This window comes from Rana temporaria, chromosome 12 (genome assembly GCF_905171775.1).
Source record: "Rana temporaria chromosome 12, aRanTem1.1, whole genome shotgun sequence".
NCBI lineage: Eukaryota > Metazoa > Chordata > Amphibia > Anura > Ranidae > Rana > Rana temporaria.
The window spans coordinates 3,762,639-3,778,758 of NC_053500.1; the positions used below are offsets into that span (position 1 = coordinate 3,762,639).

Here is a 16,120-nt window from a genome sequence, read left to right on the forward strand (position 1 = left end):
ACCAACGGTGGGACACTTTTCCTCCCAGTGACACCAACGGTGGGACACTTTTCCTCCCAGTGACGCCAACGGTGGGACACTTTTCCTCCCAGTGACACCAACGGTGGGACACTTTTCCTCCCAGTGACACCAACGGTGGGACACTTTTCCTCCCAGTGACACCAACGGTGGGACACTTTTCCTCCCATTGACACCAACGGTGGGACACTTTTCCTCCCAGTGACACCAACGGTGGGACACTTTTCCTCCCAGAGACGCCAACGGTGGGACACTTTTCCTCCCATTGACACCAACGGTGGGACACTTTTCCTCCCAGTGACACCAAGGGTGGGACACTTTTCCTCCCAGTGACACCAAGGGTGGGGCACTTTTCCTCCCAGTGACACCAACGGTGGGGCACTTTTCCTCCCAGTGACGCCAACGGTGGGACACTTTTCCTCCCAGTGACGCCAACGGTGGGACACTTTTCCTCCCAGTGACGCCAACGGTGGGACACTTTTCCTCCCAGTGACACCAACGGTGGGACACTTTTCCTCCCAGTGACACCAACGGTGGGACACTTTTCCTCCCATTGACACCAACGGTGGGACACTTTTCCTCCCATTGACACCAACGGTGGGACACTTTTCCTCCCAGTGACACCAACGGTGGGACACTTTTCCTCCCAGTGACACCAACGGTGGGGCACTTTTCCTCCCAGTGACGCCAACGATGGGACACTTTTCCTCCCAGTGACGCCAACGGTGGGACACTTTTCCTCCCAGTGACGCCAACGGTGGGACACTTTTCCTCCCAGTGACGCCAACGGTGGGACACTTTTCCTCCCAGTGACACCAACGGTGGGACACTTTTCCTCCCAGTGACACCAACGGTGGGACACTTTTCCTCCCAGTGACACCAACGGTGGGGCACTTTTCCTCCCAGTGACGCCAACGATGGGACACTTTTCCTCCCAGTGACGCCAACGGTGGGACACTTTTCCTCCCAGTGACACCAACGGTGGGACACTTTTCCTCCCAGTGACGCCAACGGTGGGACACTTTTCCTCCCAGTGACGCCAACGGTGGGACACTTTTCCTCCCAGTGACGCCAACGGTGGGACACTTTTCCTCCCAGTGACGCCAACGGTGGGACACTTTTCCTCCCAGTGACGCCAACACCTTTTCTACTCTCCATGGCCACAGTCCGGCCCCCCTAAAGTCTGAGGGACAGTAAACTGGCCCCCTGTTTAGAAAGTTTGGAGACCCCTGCCATAGAAGGCGATAGCCGGGAATTCACATCGGAAACGCAACGCAGTGCTCAGAAAACGCACAGGACTTTCAATTTCCAGCGAATTCACACTGCTGCTGCATAGAGAAGGCTGTCTGTTCACATGTCATGCGAATCGGATGCAGTTCAGAACGCATCCAAATTGCATATATGGTAACAGAGCCTTATATTTGTGTACAATCGCATGGAACAACTTCCCCCCGAGCTTTACCACCTCCGGGTCCAAATGAATTCTTGTAGATTGTGCGGAGGAAGTGTGGGCGGAGTTCCCCTTCGCAGTCTGGAGTCCGCCCGCTGACAAATGGCGGACAGATTTGTTGTTCGTCTTTAATGAAGGCGGATGGCGGAGAATTTGCATCTCTAATTGTCTTTTATGTTCTCCTCGGGACGGGAAGTGTTTTTATGGGAATTATTTTAATCGGCTTCCAACAATTGCGGCTGATTGATGGCGGATTTCACCGTCTGTCACTAAGTAAAATGTAACGGGCCGCCCGCGCTGTGTAATGGCGGTGGTCCGTCATCCTGATTGGGCAATTTCTGCGCTGTGTGTGTGGGGGGGCACTCCTAATCCTATTAAAGGGGATATTGAACATCTTCCCCCCTTCAGTTTTACAAAGGTGTCCCGGCTCCTCCCCCCTTCAGTCTTGCACAGGTGTCCCGGCTCTTCCTCCCCCCTTCGGTCTTGCACAGGTGTCCCGGCTCCTCCCCCCTTCAGTCTTGCACAGGTGTCCCGGCTCCTCCCCGCCTTCAGTCTTGCACAGGTGTCCCGGCTCCTCCTCCCCCCTTCAGTCTTGCACAGGTGTCCCGGCTCCTCCTTCCCCCTTCAGTCTTGCACAGGTGTCCCGGCTCCTCCTCCCCCCTTCAGTCTTGCACAGGTGTCCCGGCTCCTCCTCCCCCCTTCAGTCTTGCACAGGTGTCCCGGCTCCTCCTCCCCCCTTCAGTCTTGCACAGGTGTCCCGGCTCCTCCTCCCCCCTTCAGTCTTGCACAGGTGTCCCGGCTCCTCCTCCCCCCTTCAGTCTTGCACAGGTGTCCCGCTCCTCCTCTCCCCTTCAGTCTTGCACAGGTGTCCCGGCTCCTCCTCCCCCCTTCAGTCTTGCACAGGTGTACCAACTCCTCCCCCCCTTAATAGTGGCAGTATTCCAACATAATGACCCCCAAACACACCTCCAAGACCACCACTGCCTTGCTATAGAAGCTGAGGGTAAAGGTGATGGACTGGCCAAGCGCGTCTCCAGACCTAAACCCTATTGATCATCTGTGGGGGGAGGGGGAGAAGCGCAAGGTCTCCAACACCCACCATCTCTGTGATGTCATCATGGAGGAGGGGAGGAGGACTCCAGTGCCGACCTGTGAAGCTCTGGTGACCTCCATGCCCAAGAGGGTAAAAATATAATGGTGGCCACACAAAATATTGACACTTTGGGCCCAATTTGGACATTTTCACTTAGGGGGGTGTACTCACTTTTGTTGCCGGCGGTTTAGACATTAATGGCTGTGTGTTGAGTTATTTGTTATACAAGCTGTACACTCACTACACAACATTGGAGATACAAAGTGTCATTTCTTCAGTGTTGTCACATGAAAAGATACAAGAAATGTCACTGAGGGGGTGTACTTACTTTTGTGAGATACTGTGTGTGTATTGGAGAAGTGAAGTAAAGGGCTGGGTGTTAAACTGTAAGGACCGTCCAACATAAACACAGGTAATCCCCCTCTTATTGTATAATTTATGGAGCGGTGATAGCGCGGTCCGCGGATCAGCACATCGCTGACGGCCTCTGTGGTCGGTGAATTACCTCCTATGAATGGACAGTGTAGTATATGATGTCACATCTGTCAGACCGGTCGCCTTGGGTCGGTCATTGCGCGGTCTGTGGTCTTGGCACGCTGTCAGGATGCGGTTAGACCCCCCCCCCATCTTCCATCAGCAGGCAGTCTGGTGGGGGGGCGGCGGGGTGTTTGCATTGAACCGTCACTGATGGGGTGAGCTCATGTTTGGGACAGAAAATGTCCACATTGTACTTGGCCCTCCGCAGAGGTTTCCCTGCCAGAGTCTGATCTGCCATGAGAACATTTGTTTGTGGAAGGGAGGCTGAAACGCTGAATGATGATTGGCCGGAGCGCCCATTCCGGCTCCGTATACACCATACAATACGCAGCTAGTCCTAGGACCCCAGGAAACCTTCACCTGTGCCCAGAAACATTGCAGATACAATTAGTTTCGATCAGGAGGAGATTGTTACATTGGGCCAGATTCACGTACGACTTACGCCGACGTATCTTCTGATACACCACGTAAGTTCTAGGATGCGCCGTCGTATCTCTGCGCCTTATTCTTGAAACCAGATACGCCTGAATTCTGGCTCCATCCGACCGATGTAAGTCTCCTATGCCGTCGTATCTTGGGCGCATATTTACGCTGGCCGCTAGGGGCGCTTCCATTGATTTACACGTCGAATATGTAAATGACCTAGATAGACCGTTTTACGAACGTACTTGCGCCTGTCGCAGTAAGCTACGCCGTTTACGTAAGGCGTACGTCTGGCGTAAAGTTATTCCACCTAAAGCAGGGGTAAGTCATGTTAGGGTATGGACGTCGGAACAGCCGTCGTATTTTACGTCGTTTACGTAAGTGGTACGTGAATGGGGCTGTGCGTAGGTTACGTTCACGTCATAGGCATTGAGCCGTCGTATCTTAGGAAGTATATGCGACTTAATTCTGAGAATCCGCGCGCATGTGCCGTTCGTTCGGCCCATCATTTACATGGGGTCACGGTTAATTTTTATACAACACGCCCACTACCTGCCGACTTTGAATTAGGCGGGCTTACGCCGACCAATTTACGCTACGCCGCCGTAACTTAGGGAGCAAGTGCTTTGTGAATACTGGTCTTGCCTCTCTATGTTATCGTCTGCGTAGCGCATATGAGATGCGCTACGCCCGCACAAAGATACGCCGCTGAACGTGAATCTGGCCCATTGTATTCCCGGAGGAGATTGTTACATTGTATTCAGGAGGAGATTGTTACATTGTATTCAGGAGGAGATTGTTACATTGTATTCAGGAGGAGATTGTTACATTGTATTCAGGAGGAGATTGTTACATTGTATTCAGGAGGAGATTGTTACATTGTATTCGGGAGGGTTTTGTTACAATGCAACAACCTCCTCTCGAATACAACATAAGTCGGGAGGAGTTTGTTGTAGTCGGGAGGAGTTTGTTGTAGTCGGGAGGAGTTTGTTGTAGTCGGGAGGAGTTTGTTGTAGTCGGGAGGAGTTTGTTGTAGTTGGGAGGAGTTTGTTGTAGTTGGGAGGAGTTTGTTGTAGTTGGGAGGAGGTTGTTGTAGTTGGGAGGAGGTTGTTGTAGTTGGGAGGAGGTTGTTGTAGTTGGGAGGAGGTTGTTGTTGTAGTTGGGAGGAGGTTGTTGTTGTAGTCGGGAGGAGGTTGTTGTTGTAGTCGGGAGGAGGTTGTTGTTGTAGTCGGGAGGAGGTTGTTGTTGTAGTTGGGAGGAGGTTGTTGTTGTAGTTGGGAGGAGGTTGTTGTTGTAGTCGGGAGGAGGTTGTTGTTGTAGTTGGGAGGAGGTTGTTGTTGTAGTCGGGAGGAGGTTGTTGTTGTAGTCGGGAGGAGGTTGTTGTTGTAGTCGGGAGGAGGTTGTTGTTGTAGTCGGGAGGAGGTTTGTTGTAGTCGGGAGGAGGGTTGTTGTAGTCGGGAGGAGGTTTGTTGTAGTCGGGAGGAGGTTTGTTGTAGTCGGGAGGAGGTTTGTTGTAGTCGGGAGGAGGTTGTTGTTGTAGTCGGGAGGAGGTTGTTGTTGTAGTCGGGAGGAGGTTGTTGTTGTAGTCGGGAGGAGGTTGTTGTTGTAGTCGGGAGGAGGTTGTTGTTGTAGTCGGGAGGAGGTTGTTGTTGTAGTCGGGAGGAGGTTGTTGTTGTAGTCGGGAGGAGGTTGTTGTTGTAGTCGGGAGGAGGTTGTTGTTGTAGTCGGGAGGAGGTTGTTGTTGTAGTCGGGAGGAGGTTGTTGTTGTAGTCGGGAGGAGGTTGTTGTTGTAGTCGGGAGGAGGTTGTTGTTGTAGTCGGGAGGAGGTTGTTGTAGTCGGGAGGAGGTTGTTGCGTTGTAAGTCAGGAGGAGGCTGCTGTTGCGTCGTATTCGGGAGGAGGCTGCTGTTGCGTCGTAAACGGGAGGAGGCTGCTGTTGCGTCGTATTCGGGAGGAGGCTGCTGTTGCGTCGTATTCGGGAGGAGGCTGCTGTTGCGTCGTATTCGGGAGGAGGCTGCTGTTGCGTCGTATTCGGGAGGAGGCTGCTGTTGCGTCGTATTCGGGAGGAGGCTGCTGTTGCGTCGTATTCGGGAGGAGGCTGCTGTTGCGTCGTATTCGGGAGGAGGCTGCTGTTGCGTCGTATTCGGGAGGAGGCTGCTGCTGCGTCGTGTTTGGGAGGAGGCTGCTGCTGCTTTGTTTTCGGGAGGAGGCTGTTATCTTTCTAAGCCATTTTTATTAATGTTTTTGGACTATGTCGATTAAGTCTCCATACTGGAAGGTGGAAATTTGGTGCCGGCACCACACTAAAGTGGAAATCCAGAAACACAAACTACTGCAGGAAATCTCACCATTGTGGGCGGGGCAGAGACACAAACTACTGCAGGAAATCTCACCATTGTGGGCGGGGCAGAGACACAAACTACTGCAGGAAATCTCCCCAATGTGGGAGGGGCAGAGACACAAACTACTGCAGGAAATCTCCCCATTGTGGGAGGGGCAGAGACACAAACTACTGCAGGAAATCTCACCATTGTGGGAGGGGCAGAGACACAAACTACTGCAGGGAACCTCCCCATTGTGGGAGGGGCAGAGACACAAACTACTGCAGGAAATCTCCTCATTGTGGGAGGGGCAGAGACGCAAACTACTGCAGGGAAATCTCCCCATTGTGGGAGGGGCAGAGACACAAACTACTGCAGGAAATCTCCTCATTGTGGGAGGGGCAGAGACGCAAACTACTGCAGGGAAATCTCCCCATTGTGGGAGGGGCAGAGACACAAACTACTGCAGGAAATCTCACCATTGTGGGCGGGGCAGAGACACAAACTACTGCAGGAAATCTCCCCAATGTGGGAGGGGCAGAGACACAAACTACTGCAGGAAATCTCCCCATTGTGGGAGGGGCAGAGACACAAACTACTGCAGGAAATCTCACCATTGTGGGAGGGGCAGAGACACAAACTACTGCAGGGAACCTCCCCATTGTGGGAGGGGCAGAGACACAAACTACTGCAGGGAAATCTCCCCATTGTGGGAGGGGCAGAGACACAAACTACTGCAGGAAATCTCCTCATTGTGGGAGGGGCAGAGACGCAAACTACTGCAGGGAAATCTCCCCATTGTGGGAGGGGCAGAGACACAAACTACTGCAGGAAATCTCCTCATTGTGGGAGGGGCAGAGACGCAAACTACTGCAGGGAAATCTCCCCATTGTGGGAGGGGCAGAGACACAAACTACTGCAGGAAATTCTGGCATTTGTTTGAGTATCTTGTGTAAAATCTAGTCTTGGGTAGAGTTGACCTTTAATTTCTATAGAGTCTATATTCTGTAATATAGAGTTGATAACGGAGTGTGTACCTCCATGGCGCTCCATCATCCTCCCATCCCAGGCGGAAGGCCGCCAGTAATTACCTTCTTCTATTACTTCTCTGTCCCCGGAGAGCCGATCTCCTCGGATGGAGCTGTGAAAATAAGCCGATCCGTATTTAATAACATTTCTATAGAATCCGTGTTCTTCATACATCTCTGGGGGCCGCAGTGTAACCTGAGCACCGCGCCTGACCTCTCCAAGGGCCCCGTGTTTACTTTACATCCCGATCATTTACTATATGCCCTACACATAGACTCCAAGGTGCTCTTCATCCACGCTTCCCCATCATCAGGCAGAGGAGCCGGTCTCTATGGAGCTCTACCCGAGGGGCCCGTCATGTACTATGGGGCTCTACCCGAGGGGCCCGTCATGTACTGACATGGCCCCCGGGCCCCGGCTGACCCAGAAGAGTGCACAAGGGTCTTCTGCCCCCAGTACCCACGTTTCCATATTGCGTGAAGAACGCACAAAATTGCGCTGTCCATAAATGTGCAAAAGTCGGCTCCAGAGAATGTGTATAGGAGCTACTTTGGTGTGTTTTTGTAGCGTGGGACCGCCCATTGAAGTGAAAGGTGTCGCCCCAAAAACACTCCAAAAAATGTGCGGAAAAAAGTGACGCGGGAGTGTGTAGATGTGTATGGAGCCGTATGGTTCTGTGACTGCCTCCCAGGTCTATAAATAAATACCATTTTAAATTGATGAATGTGAACAAAGAATAACTACACATAAGATGCCCCCCCCTCACATCAGGGGTCTCCCTCCCTCTCACATCAGGGGTCTGCCCCCCCTCTCACATCAGGGGTCTCCCCCCCTCTCACATCAGGGGTCTCCCTCTCCCTCTCACATCAGGGGTCTCCCTCCCCCTCTCACATCAGGGGTCTCCCTCCCCCTCTCACATCAGGGGTCTCCCTCCCCCTCTCACATCAGGGGTCTCCCTCCCCCTCTCACATCAGGGGTCTCCCTCCCCCTCTCACATCAGGGGTCTCCCTCCCTCTCACATCAGGGGTCTCCCTCCCTCTCACATCAGGGGTCTCCCTCCCTCTCACATCAGGGGTCTCCCTCCCTCTCACATCAGGGGTCTCCCCCCATCTCACATCAGGGGTCTCCCCCCCTCTCACATCAGGGGTCTGCCCTCCTGTCACATCAGGGGTCTCCCTCCCGCCCTCACACATCAGGGGTCTGCCCTCCTCTCACATCAGGGGTCCCCCCCCGCACATCAGGGGTCTCCCTCCCGCTCTCGCACATCGGAGGGTCTCCCCCCCACCCTCTCGCACATCGGAGGTTCCCCCCCCCCACCCTCTCGCACATCGGAGGTTTGTCCCCCCACCCACCCTCTCGCACATGGGAGAGGGTGGGGGGGGGGTTTCCCCCCTCCCTGTGACCTGTAATGTAACTTGGAGCTCCACTAAGAGATGAGCGGATTCCCTCTGGTCCTCAGAGATGGGGGTGCCGGCATGCATATTCACTCCCCCCCCCCCCCCAGTGATGAATACATTGCGGTACATTGAATCAGGCAGGCCTTTACATGGTAGATCTAAAGGAGATTGTACAATCGGATATTTGGTGTATGGTCCATTTTTAGATTTACCAGAACTGTCCTACGAGGCAAATTCTACAATACATAGTGGATCTCAATGGGATATAGTCAGATTGTACAGCATGTGGTCCTCTGACAGGAGATGATACAATCAGATTGTACATTGTGTGGCCCCCCCGACCGTCAATGAGCCCCATTTTACAGAGGTTCTCTCTCTGAGCTTTTCCCAGAACCCCCTGCAGTCGGGCCGGCCACACACACAATCCTCGCCTGTTGGCGGCGCCCCCCTGAGCTCATGTTTTCCCTCCTCCTGTCTTCCAGCTTTCTTTGGCAAATACCTGAATGAGTACAACGGGTCGTACGTGCCGCCGGGCTGGAAGGAGTGGGTCGGCCTGGTGAAGAACTCTCGTTTTTACAACTACACGCTGTGCCGCAATGGAGTCAAGGAGAAGCACGGGGCGGACTACAGCAAGGTGAGCCAAATTCTTCTCCCGGTGGGCGCGCGCCACGGCCCAGAGGAAAGCGTGACACTGCTGTGCCATCTGGTGTGAGGTCACCGCTGTGTGCGGTCTGGGTCAGTCATTCATAGGCGTAGGAGGGATGGGAGGAGCCTTCCCTGTCACTCTACTTGTTACTATGTGTGTCATTGTATATAGATTTGTTACATTGTATTATTAATGGCAACTAAATCATTGCTCCGGCCAGCACCTTTGCCTTTTATCCCACTCTGGTGTGCCCAACCCCTTTTTTCCCACTCTGGTGTCCCCAACCCCTTTTATCCTACGCTGGTGTCCCCAACCCTTTTATCCCACTCTGGTGTGCCGAACCCCTTTTATCCCACTCTGGTATCCCTAACCCCTTTTATCCCACGCTGGTGTCCCTAACCCCTTTTATCCCACTCTGGTGTCCCTAACCCCTTTTATCCCACTCTGGTGTCCCGAACCCCTTTTATCCCACTCTGGTGTCCCGAACCCCTTTTATCCCACTCTGGTGTCCCTAACCCCTTTTATCCCACTCTGGTGTCCCTAACCCCTTTTATCCCACTCTGGTGTCCCTAACCCCTTTTTATCCCACTCTGGTGTGCCCAACCCCTTTTTTCCCACTCTGGTGTCCCCAACCCCTTTTATCCTACGCTGGTGTCCCCAACCCTTTTATCCCACTCTGGTGTGCCGAACCCCTTTTATCCCACTCTGGTATCCCTAACCCCTTTTATCCCACGCTGGTGTCCCTAACCCCTTTTATCCCACTCTGGTGTCCCCAACCCCTTTTATCCCACTCTGGTGTCCCCAACCCCTTTTATCCCACTCTGGTGTCCCTAACCCCTTTTATCCCACTCTGGTGTCCCCAACCCCTTTTATCCCACTCTGGTGTCCCCAACCCCCTTTATCCCACTCTGGTGTCCCCAACCCCCTTTTATCCCACTCTGGTGTCCCCAACCCCTTTTATCCCACTCTGGTGTCCCTAACCCCTTTTATCCCACTCTGGTGTCCCTAACCCCTTTTATCCCACTCTGGTGTCCCCAACCCCTTTTATCCCACGCTAGTGTCCCTAACCCCTTTTATCCCACTCTGGTGTCCCTAACCCCTTTTATCCCACTCTGGTGTCCCTAACCCCTTTTATCCCACTCTGGTGTCCCGAACCCCTTTTATCCCACTCTGGTGTCCCTAACCCCTTTTATCCCACTCTGGTGTCCCTAACCCCTTTTATCCCACTCTGGTGTCCCTAACCCCTTTTATCCCACGCTGGTGTCCCTAACCCCTTTTATCCCACTCTGGTGTCCCGAACCCCTTTTATCCCACTCTGGTGTCCCTAACCCCTTTTATCCCACTCTGGTGTCCCTAACCCCTTTTATCCCACTCTGGTGTCCCTAACCCCTTTTATCCCACTCTGGTGTCCCCAACCCCTTTTATCCCACTCTGGTGTCCCTAACCCCTTTTATCCCACTCTGGTGTCCCTAACCCCTTTTATCCCACTCTGGTGTCCCTAACCCCTTTTATCCCACTCTGGTGTCCCTAACCCCTTTTATCCCACTCTGGTGTCCCTAACCCCTTTTATCCCACTCTGGTGTCCCTAACCCCTTTTATCCCACTCTGGTGTCCCTAACCCCTTTTATCCCACTCTGGTGTCCCTAACCCCTTTTATCCCACTCTGGTGTCGCTAACCCCTTTTATCCCACTCTGGTGTCCCCAACCCCTTTTATCCCACTCTGGTGTCCCTAACCCCTTTTATCCCACCCCGGTGTCCCTAACCCCTTTTATCCCACGCTGGTGTCCCTAACCCCTTTTATCCCCGCCCCGTTCCTTTTAAAAAGTTCTCCCCACCCAGAAACATTGGCCGCTTAGCAACACGCGTGCGTCATAAAGGGGTTATTGAGAACGGCCACCCGACTTCTTTTTCTGGGGGACGCTTCCCATGACCGGCTCTTGAAGTTTCCCGGGTTATGGTGAGAGCGTTGCTTGTCCGCCGGCGCGTCTGTAACACACTCTCCTAATTACTCTCCTGCCCTGAGCAGAAGCCGCCATCGATCGCCCGTGTTTTTCACATCAGACGCTGAAAGGAGCCTCTTTTCCCTTTTCTGTGCGCAGCGGTTGTCTCAGATCATTTCCAGATATTCGGGGGGGGGGGGGCGAGCGGCGGCGGAATTCTGTGTCTGATCGCCGCAATCTCCTGTCCGCTCCTCTGACACTCGTGTCGGGTGAAGATAAAATAATTAAATGCTATTGATTAGCCGACTGCGCCTTCGCCTGAAAGGTCCCGGCTCGTATTTAACACGCGAACGATCGCTCCCTCCCTCCGGGAAAATGTACCCCCCCCCCCCCCCGGCTAAGCTTCTCCTTGAAAACAAGGCCGATTGCGGCGATCAGACACAGAATTCCGCCGCTCACCCCCCCCTCCCCCCGAATATCTGGAAATGATCTGAGACAACCGCTGTGCACAGAAAAGAGGCTCCTTTCAGCGTCTGATGTGAAAAACACGGGCGATCGATGGCGGCTTCTGCTCAGAGCAGGAGAGTAATTAGGAGAGTGCAGGGCTGGACTGGGACAAAAATGTGGCCCTGGACTTCATCCAGACCGGCCCACTTTAATTCAATAAAATGCTGCCCCCCCCCCCCCCCCCGAAAAATCATGCCCACCAAAAGGCCCCTACATCCATTATTGTATATCATGAGAGGGTGAGAAAGAGAGAGAGAGGGGGGTGAGTGTAAGAAAAAGAGAGTGAGTGTAAAAGAGAGGGGGTGAGTGTAGGACCCCTTTTTACACTGAGGCGTTTTTTAGGCGCTTTTGGGCTAAAAATAGCGCCTGTACAGCGACTGAAAAACGCTTCCACTGCAGTCCCAGTGTGAAAGCCTGAGTGCTTTCACACTGGGGCGCTGCCAGGTCGTTACAAAAAGTCCTCCAAGCAGCATCTCTGTTTTAAAAAAAACGGCCCACTGAGCCATCGGCCCACCGGGAAACTCCCTGTAGTCCCTATGGCCAGTCCATCCCTGGGACAGTGTGTTACAGACGCGCCGGCGGACAAGCAACGCTCTCACCATAACCCGGGAAACTTCAAGAGCCGGTCATGGGAAGCGTCCCCCAGAAAAAGAAGTGGGTGGCCGTTCTCAAGAACCCCTTTATGATGCACGCGTGGGGAGAACTTTTTAAAAGGAACGGTGGGGGGATAAAAGTGGTTAGGGACACCGGGGTGGGATAAAAAGGGTTTTCGGGATGCCGGGGTGGGATAAAAAGGGGTTGGGGACACCAGAGTGAAGTAAAAGGGGTTGGGGACACCAGAGTGGGATAAAAGGGGTTAGGGACACCAGAGTGGGGTAAAAGGGGTTGGGGACACCAGAGTGGGGTAAAAGGGGTTAGGGACACTAGAGTGGGATAAAAGGGGTTAGGGACACCAGAGTGGGATAAAAGGGGTTAGGGACACCAGAGTGGGATAAAAGGGGTTGGGGACACCAGAGTGGGATAAAAGGGGTTAGGGACACCAGAGTGGGGTAAAAGGGGTTAGGGACACCAGAGTGGGGTAAAAGGGGTTAGGGACACCAGAGTGGGGTAAAAGGGGTTAGGGACACCAGAGTAGGATAAAAGGGGTTGGGGACACCAGAGTGAGATAAAAGGGGCTAGGGACACCAGAGTGGGATAAAAGGGGTTCGGGACACCAGAGTGGGATAAAAGGGGTTAGGGACACCGGCGCGGGATAAAAGGGGTTAGGGACACCGGCGCGGGATAAAAGGGGTTAGGGACACCGGCGCGGGATAAAAGGGGTTAGGGACACCGGCGCGGGATAAAAGGGGTTCGGGACACCAGAGTGGGATAAAAGGGGTTCGGCACATCAGAGTGGGATAAAAGGGTTGGGGACACCAGAGTGGGATAAAAGGGGTTGGGGACACCAGAGTGGGATAAAAGGGGTTAGGGACACTAGAGTGGGATAAAAGGGGTTAGGGACACCAGAGTGGGATAAAAGGGGTTAGGGACACGAGTGGGATAAAAGGGGTTGGGGACACCAGAGTGGGATAAAAGGGGTTAGGGACACCAGAGTGAGATAAAAGGGGCTAGGGACACCAGAGTGGGATAAAAGGGGTTCGGGACACCAGAGTGGGATAAAAGGGGTTAGGGACACCGGCGCGGGATAAAAGGGGTTAGGGACACCGGCGCGGGATAAAAGGGGTTAGGGACACCGGCGCGGGATAAAAGGGGTTCAGGACACCAGAGTGGGATAAAAGGGGTTAGGGACACCAGAGTGGGATAAAAGGGGTTCGGCACATCAGAGTGGGATAAAAGGGTTGGGGACACCAGAGTGGGATAAAAGGGGTTGGGGACACCAGAGTGGGATAAAAGGGGTTAGGGACACCAGAGTGGGATAAAAGGGGTTGGGGACACCGGCGTGGGATAAAAGGGGTTGGGGACACCGGCGTGGGATAAAAGGGGTTGGGGACACCAGAGTGGGATTAAAGGGTTGGGGACACCAGAGTGGGATTAAAGGGGTTCAGGACACCAGAGTGGGATAAAAGGGGTTGGGGACACCAGAGTGGGATAAAAGGGGTTCGGGCCGAGCCCAATAACCCCCTTCTGTGCTGCGGATTTCATGTATAGAGTGCGGGCAGCTAATTCTCACCAGGAAATGTTCAACCATTACACCCATTCCACCTTTAAAGTGGACCTGTTGTTGAGTCTCGATGAACACAATGGTGACGTCACAATATACAGAAATATTTTTCAGACGAGCTCCCCTTGAGCTCCAGTCAGTGACTTTGCTCGGGCTGAGATGATGACGATGCAGTCAGTCTGCTGCAGGCAGGAGGAAGCATTTCCTCTGTCTCTCTCCTCACCCCAGTGATCAGACTGCAACATTGTAATTTTGCAGCAAATCACACAAGTAAGACGTTGCAACATTGTTAGAAGGTGAGAGGCTGCAACGTGACGCTGCCGTTTCTGAGCCGGTGTTCCGTCAGAATCAGCGACCTGTCGGCTGCGTATGCGTTACACCGCTACTGGGTTTTCTAATCTGACAGAACACCTGCACTCAGAAGAATGCTGCGGCGGACATCTTGCTACACCCAGCTACGTCTTGAATTTCACAGTGCATTTACCAATAAAGTGAGCTGATATAGATAAATATAGTATATTGACATCTGTGATGCTGTTTTCATGTTACATTTTGAAAGAAGCTGGACGCCAGCGGTGGGAAGGTGACGGAGGCCGTGCTGGTGCAGCCAGCAGTGGGAAGGTGGCGGAGGCCATGCTGGTGCAGCCAGCAGTGGGAAGGTGACGGAGGCCGTGCTGGTGCAGCCAGCAGTGGGAAGGTGGCGGAGGCCATGCTGGTGCAGCCAGCAGTGGGAAGGTGGCGGAGGCCATGCTGGTGCAGCCAGCAGTGGGAAGGTGGCGGAGGCCATGCTGGTGCAGCCAGCAGTGGGAAGGTGGCGGAGGCCATGCTGGTGCAGCCAGCAGCGGGAAGGTGGCAGAGGCTAGTGCTGGTGCACCCAGCAGTGGGAAGGTGGTGGAGGCCATGCTGGTGTGCCCAGCAGTGGGAAGGTGGCGGAGGCCATGCTGGTGCAGCCAGCAGTGGGAAGGTGGCGGAGGCCATGCTGGTGCAGCCAGCAGTAGGAAGGCGGCGGAGGCCATGCTGGTGCACCCAGCAGTAGGAAGGTGGCGGAGGCCATGCTGGTACACCCAGCAGTGGGAAGGTGGCGGAGGCCATGCTGGTGCAGCCAGCAGTGGGAAGGTGGCGGAGGCCGTGCTGGTGCAGCCAGCAGTGGGAAGGTGGCGGAGGCCATGCTGGTGCAGTGGGAAGGTGGCGGAGGCCATGCTGGTGCACCCAGCAGTAGGAAGGCGGCGGAGGCCATGCTGGTGCAGCCAGCAGTAGGAAGGCGGCGGAGGCCATGCTGGTGCAGCCAGCAGTAGGAAGGCGGCGGAGGCCATGCTGGTGCAGCCAGCAGTAGGAAGGCGGCGGCGGCGGAGGCCATGCTGGTACACCCAGCAGTGGGAAGGTGGCGGAGGCCATGCTGGTGCACCCAGCACTGCTCAGCGCTAAACATTTAGGCTTTCAAAATGTAAACTGCACACATTACTGAGAATGAACTGTGTGTGTTGTAGATGCAGCCAGACTGAGGTGACCTCTCTGAACTCCTATGTGGTAGTGAGGTGAACGTGTCAGCAGAGTTCAGGAAGCAGTCAAAAGGCTTCAGACTTATGATCTGCCGTTGTTTTCCTCAACAGGATTACCTGACGGACCTCATCACCAACAACAGCATGAGTTTCTTCCGCACCTCAAAGAAGATGTATCCTCACCGGCCGGTGCTCATGGTGCTGAGCCACCCGGCCCCCCATGGCCCCGAAGATGCCGCCCCCCAGTACTCCCAGATGTTCTCCAACTCCTCCCAGCATATGTAAGTCTTGAGCCCATGTTGGATGTTAAAGGACACTCCACTCGACACATCTGTTTTCGTCACTCCACCTAATACTGACATTTCAGGGTTGTTGGCATCGTGGGAGTAAACCATGCCATAGGCTTGAAGGTCAGTGGGAGTAAAAAAATTCTATCATTGATGGTGTCAGTGGGAGGAGTAGTGCCCTATTGATGGTGTCAGTGGGAGGAGTAGTGTCCTATTGATGGTGTCAGTGGGAGGAGTAGTGTCCTATTGATGGTGTCAGTGGGAGGAGTAGTGTCCTATTGATGGTGTCAGTGGGAGGAGTAGTGTCCTATTGATGGGGTGTCAGTGGGAGGAGTAGTGTCCTATTGATGGTGTCAGTGGGAGGAGTAGTGTCCTATTGATGGTGTCAGTGGGAGGAGTAGTGTCCTATTGATGGTGTCAGTGGGAGGAGTAGTGTCCTATTGATGGTGTCAGTGGGAGGAGTAGTGTCCTATTGATGGTGTCAGTGGGAGGAGTAGTGCCCTATTGATGGTGTCAGTGGGAGGAGTAGTGCCCTTTTGATGGTGTCAGTGGGAGGAGTAGTGCCCTTTTGATGGTGTCAGTGGGAGGAGTAGTGCCCTTTTGATGGTGTCAGTGGGAGGAGTAGTGCCCTTTTGATGGTGTGAGTGGGAGGTGTAGTGTCCTGTTGATGGTGTCAGTGGGAGGAGTAGTGCCCTATTGATGGTGTCAGTGGTAGGAGTAGTGTCATATTGATGGTGTCAGTGGGAGGAGTAGTGCCCTATTGATGGGCGTCAGTGGGAGGAGTAGTGCCCTATTGATGGTGTCAGTGGGAG

The 16,120-nt window shown here is 53.9% G+C and overlaps 1 protein-coding gene across 3 annotated transcripts in view; it reads left to right on the plus strand.

The window, feature by feature from the left end:
* Window positions 1–16,120, plus strand: part of SULF2 (sulfatase 2) — a 101,655-nt gene that overhangs the window by 49,764 nt on the left and 35,771 nt on the right. For all 3 annotated transcript variants that reach the window (XM_040331277.1, XM_040331276.1, XM_040331278.1), the window contains exons 4-5: window positions 8,750–8,901; window positions 15,133–15,302. In XM_040331277.1, the coding sequence (XP_040187211.1) occupies window positions 8,750–8,901; window positions 15,133–15,302 (322 nt within the window). The remainder of the gene's footprint in view (window positions 1–8,749; window positions 8,902–15,132; window positions 15,303–16,120) is intronic.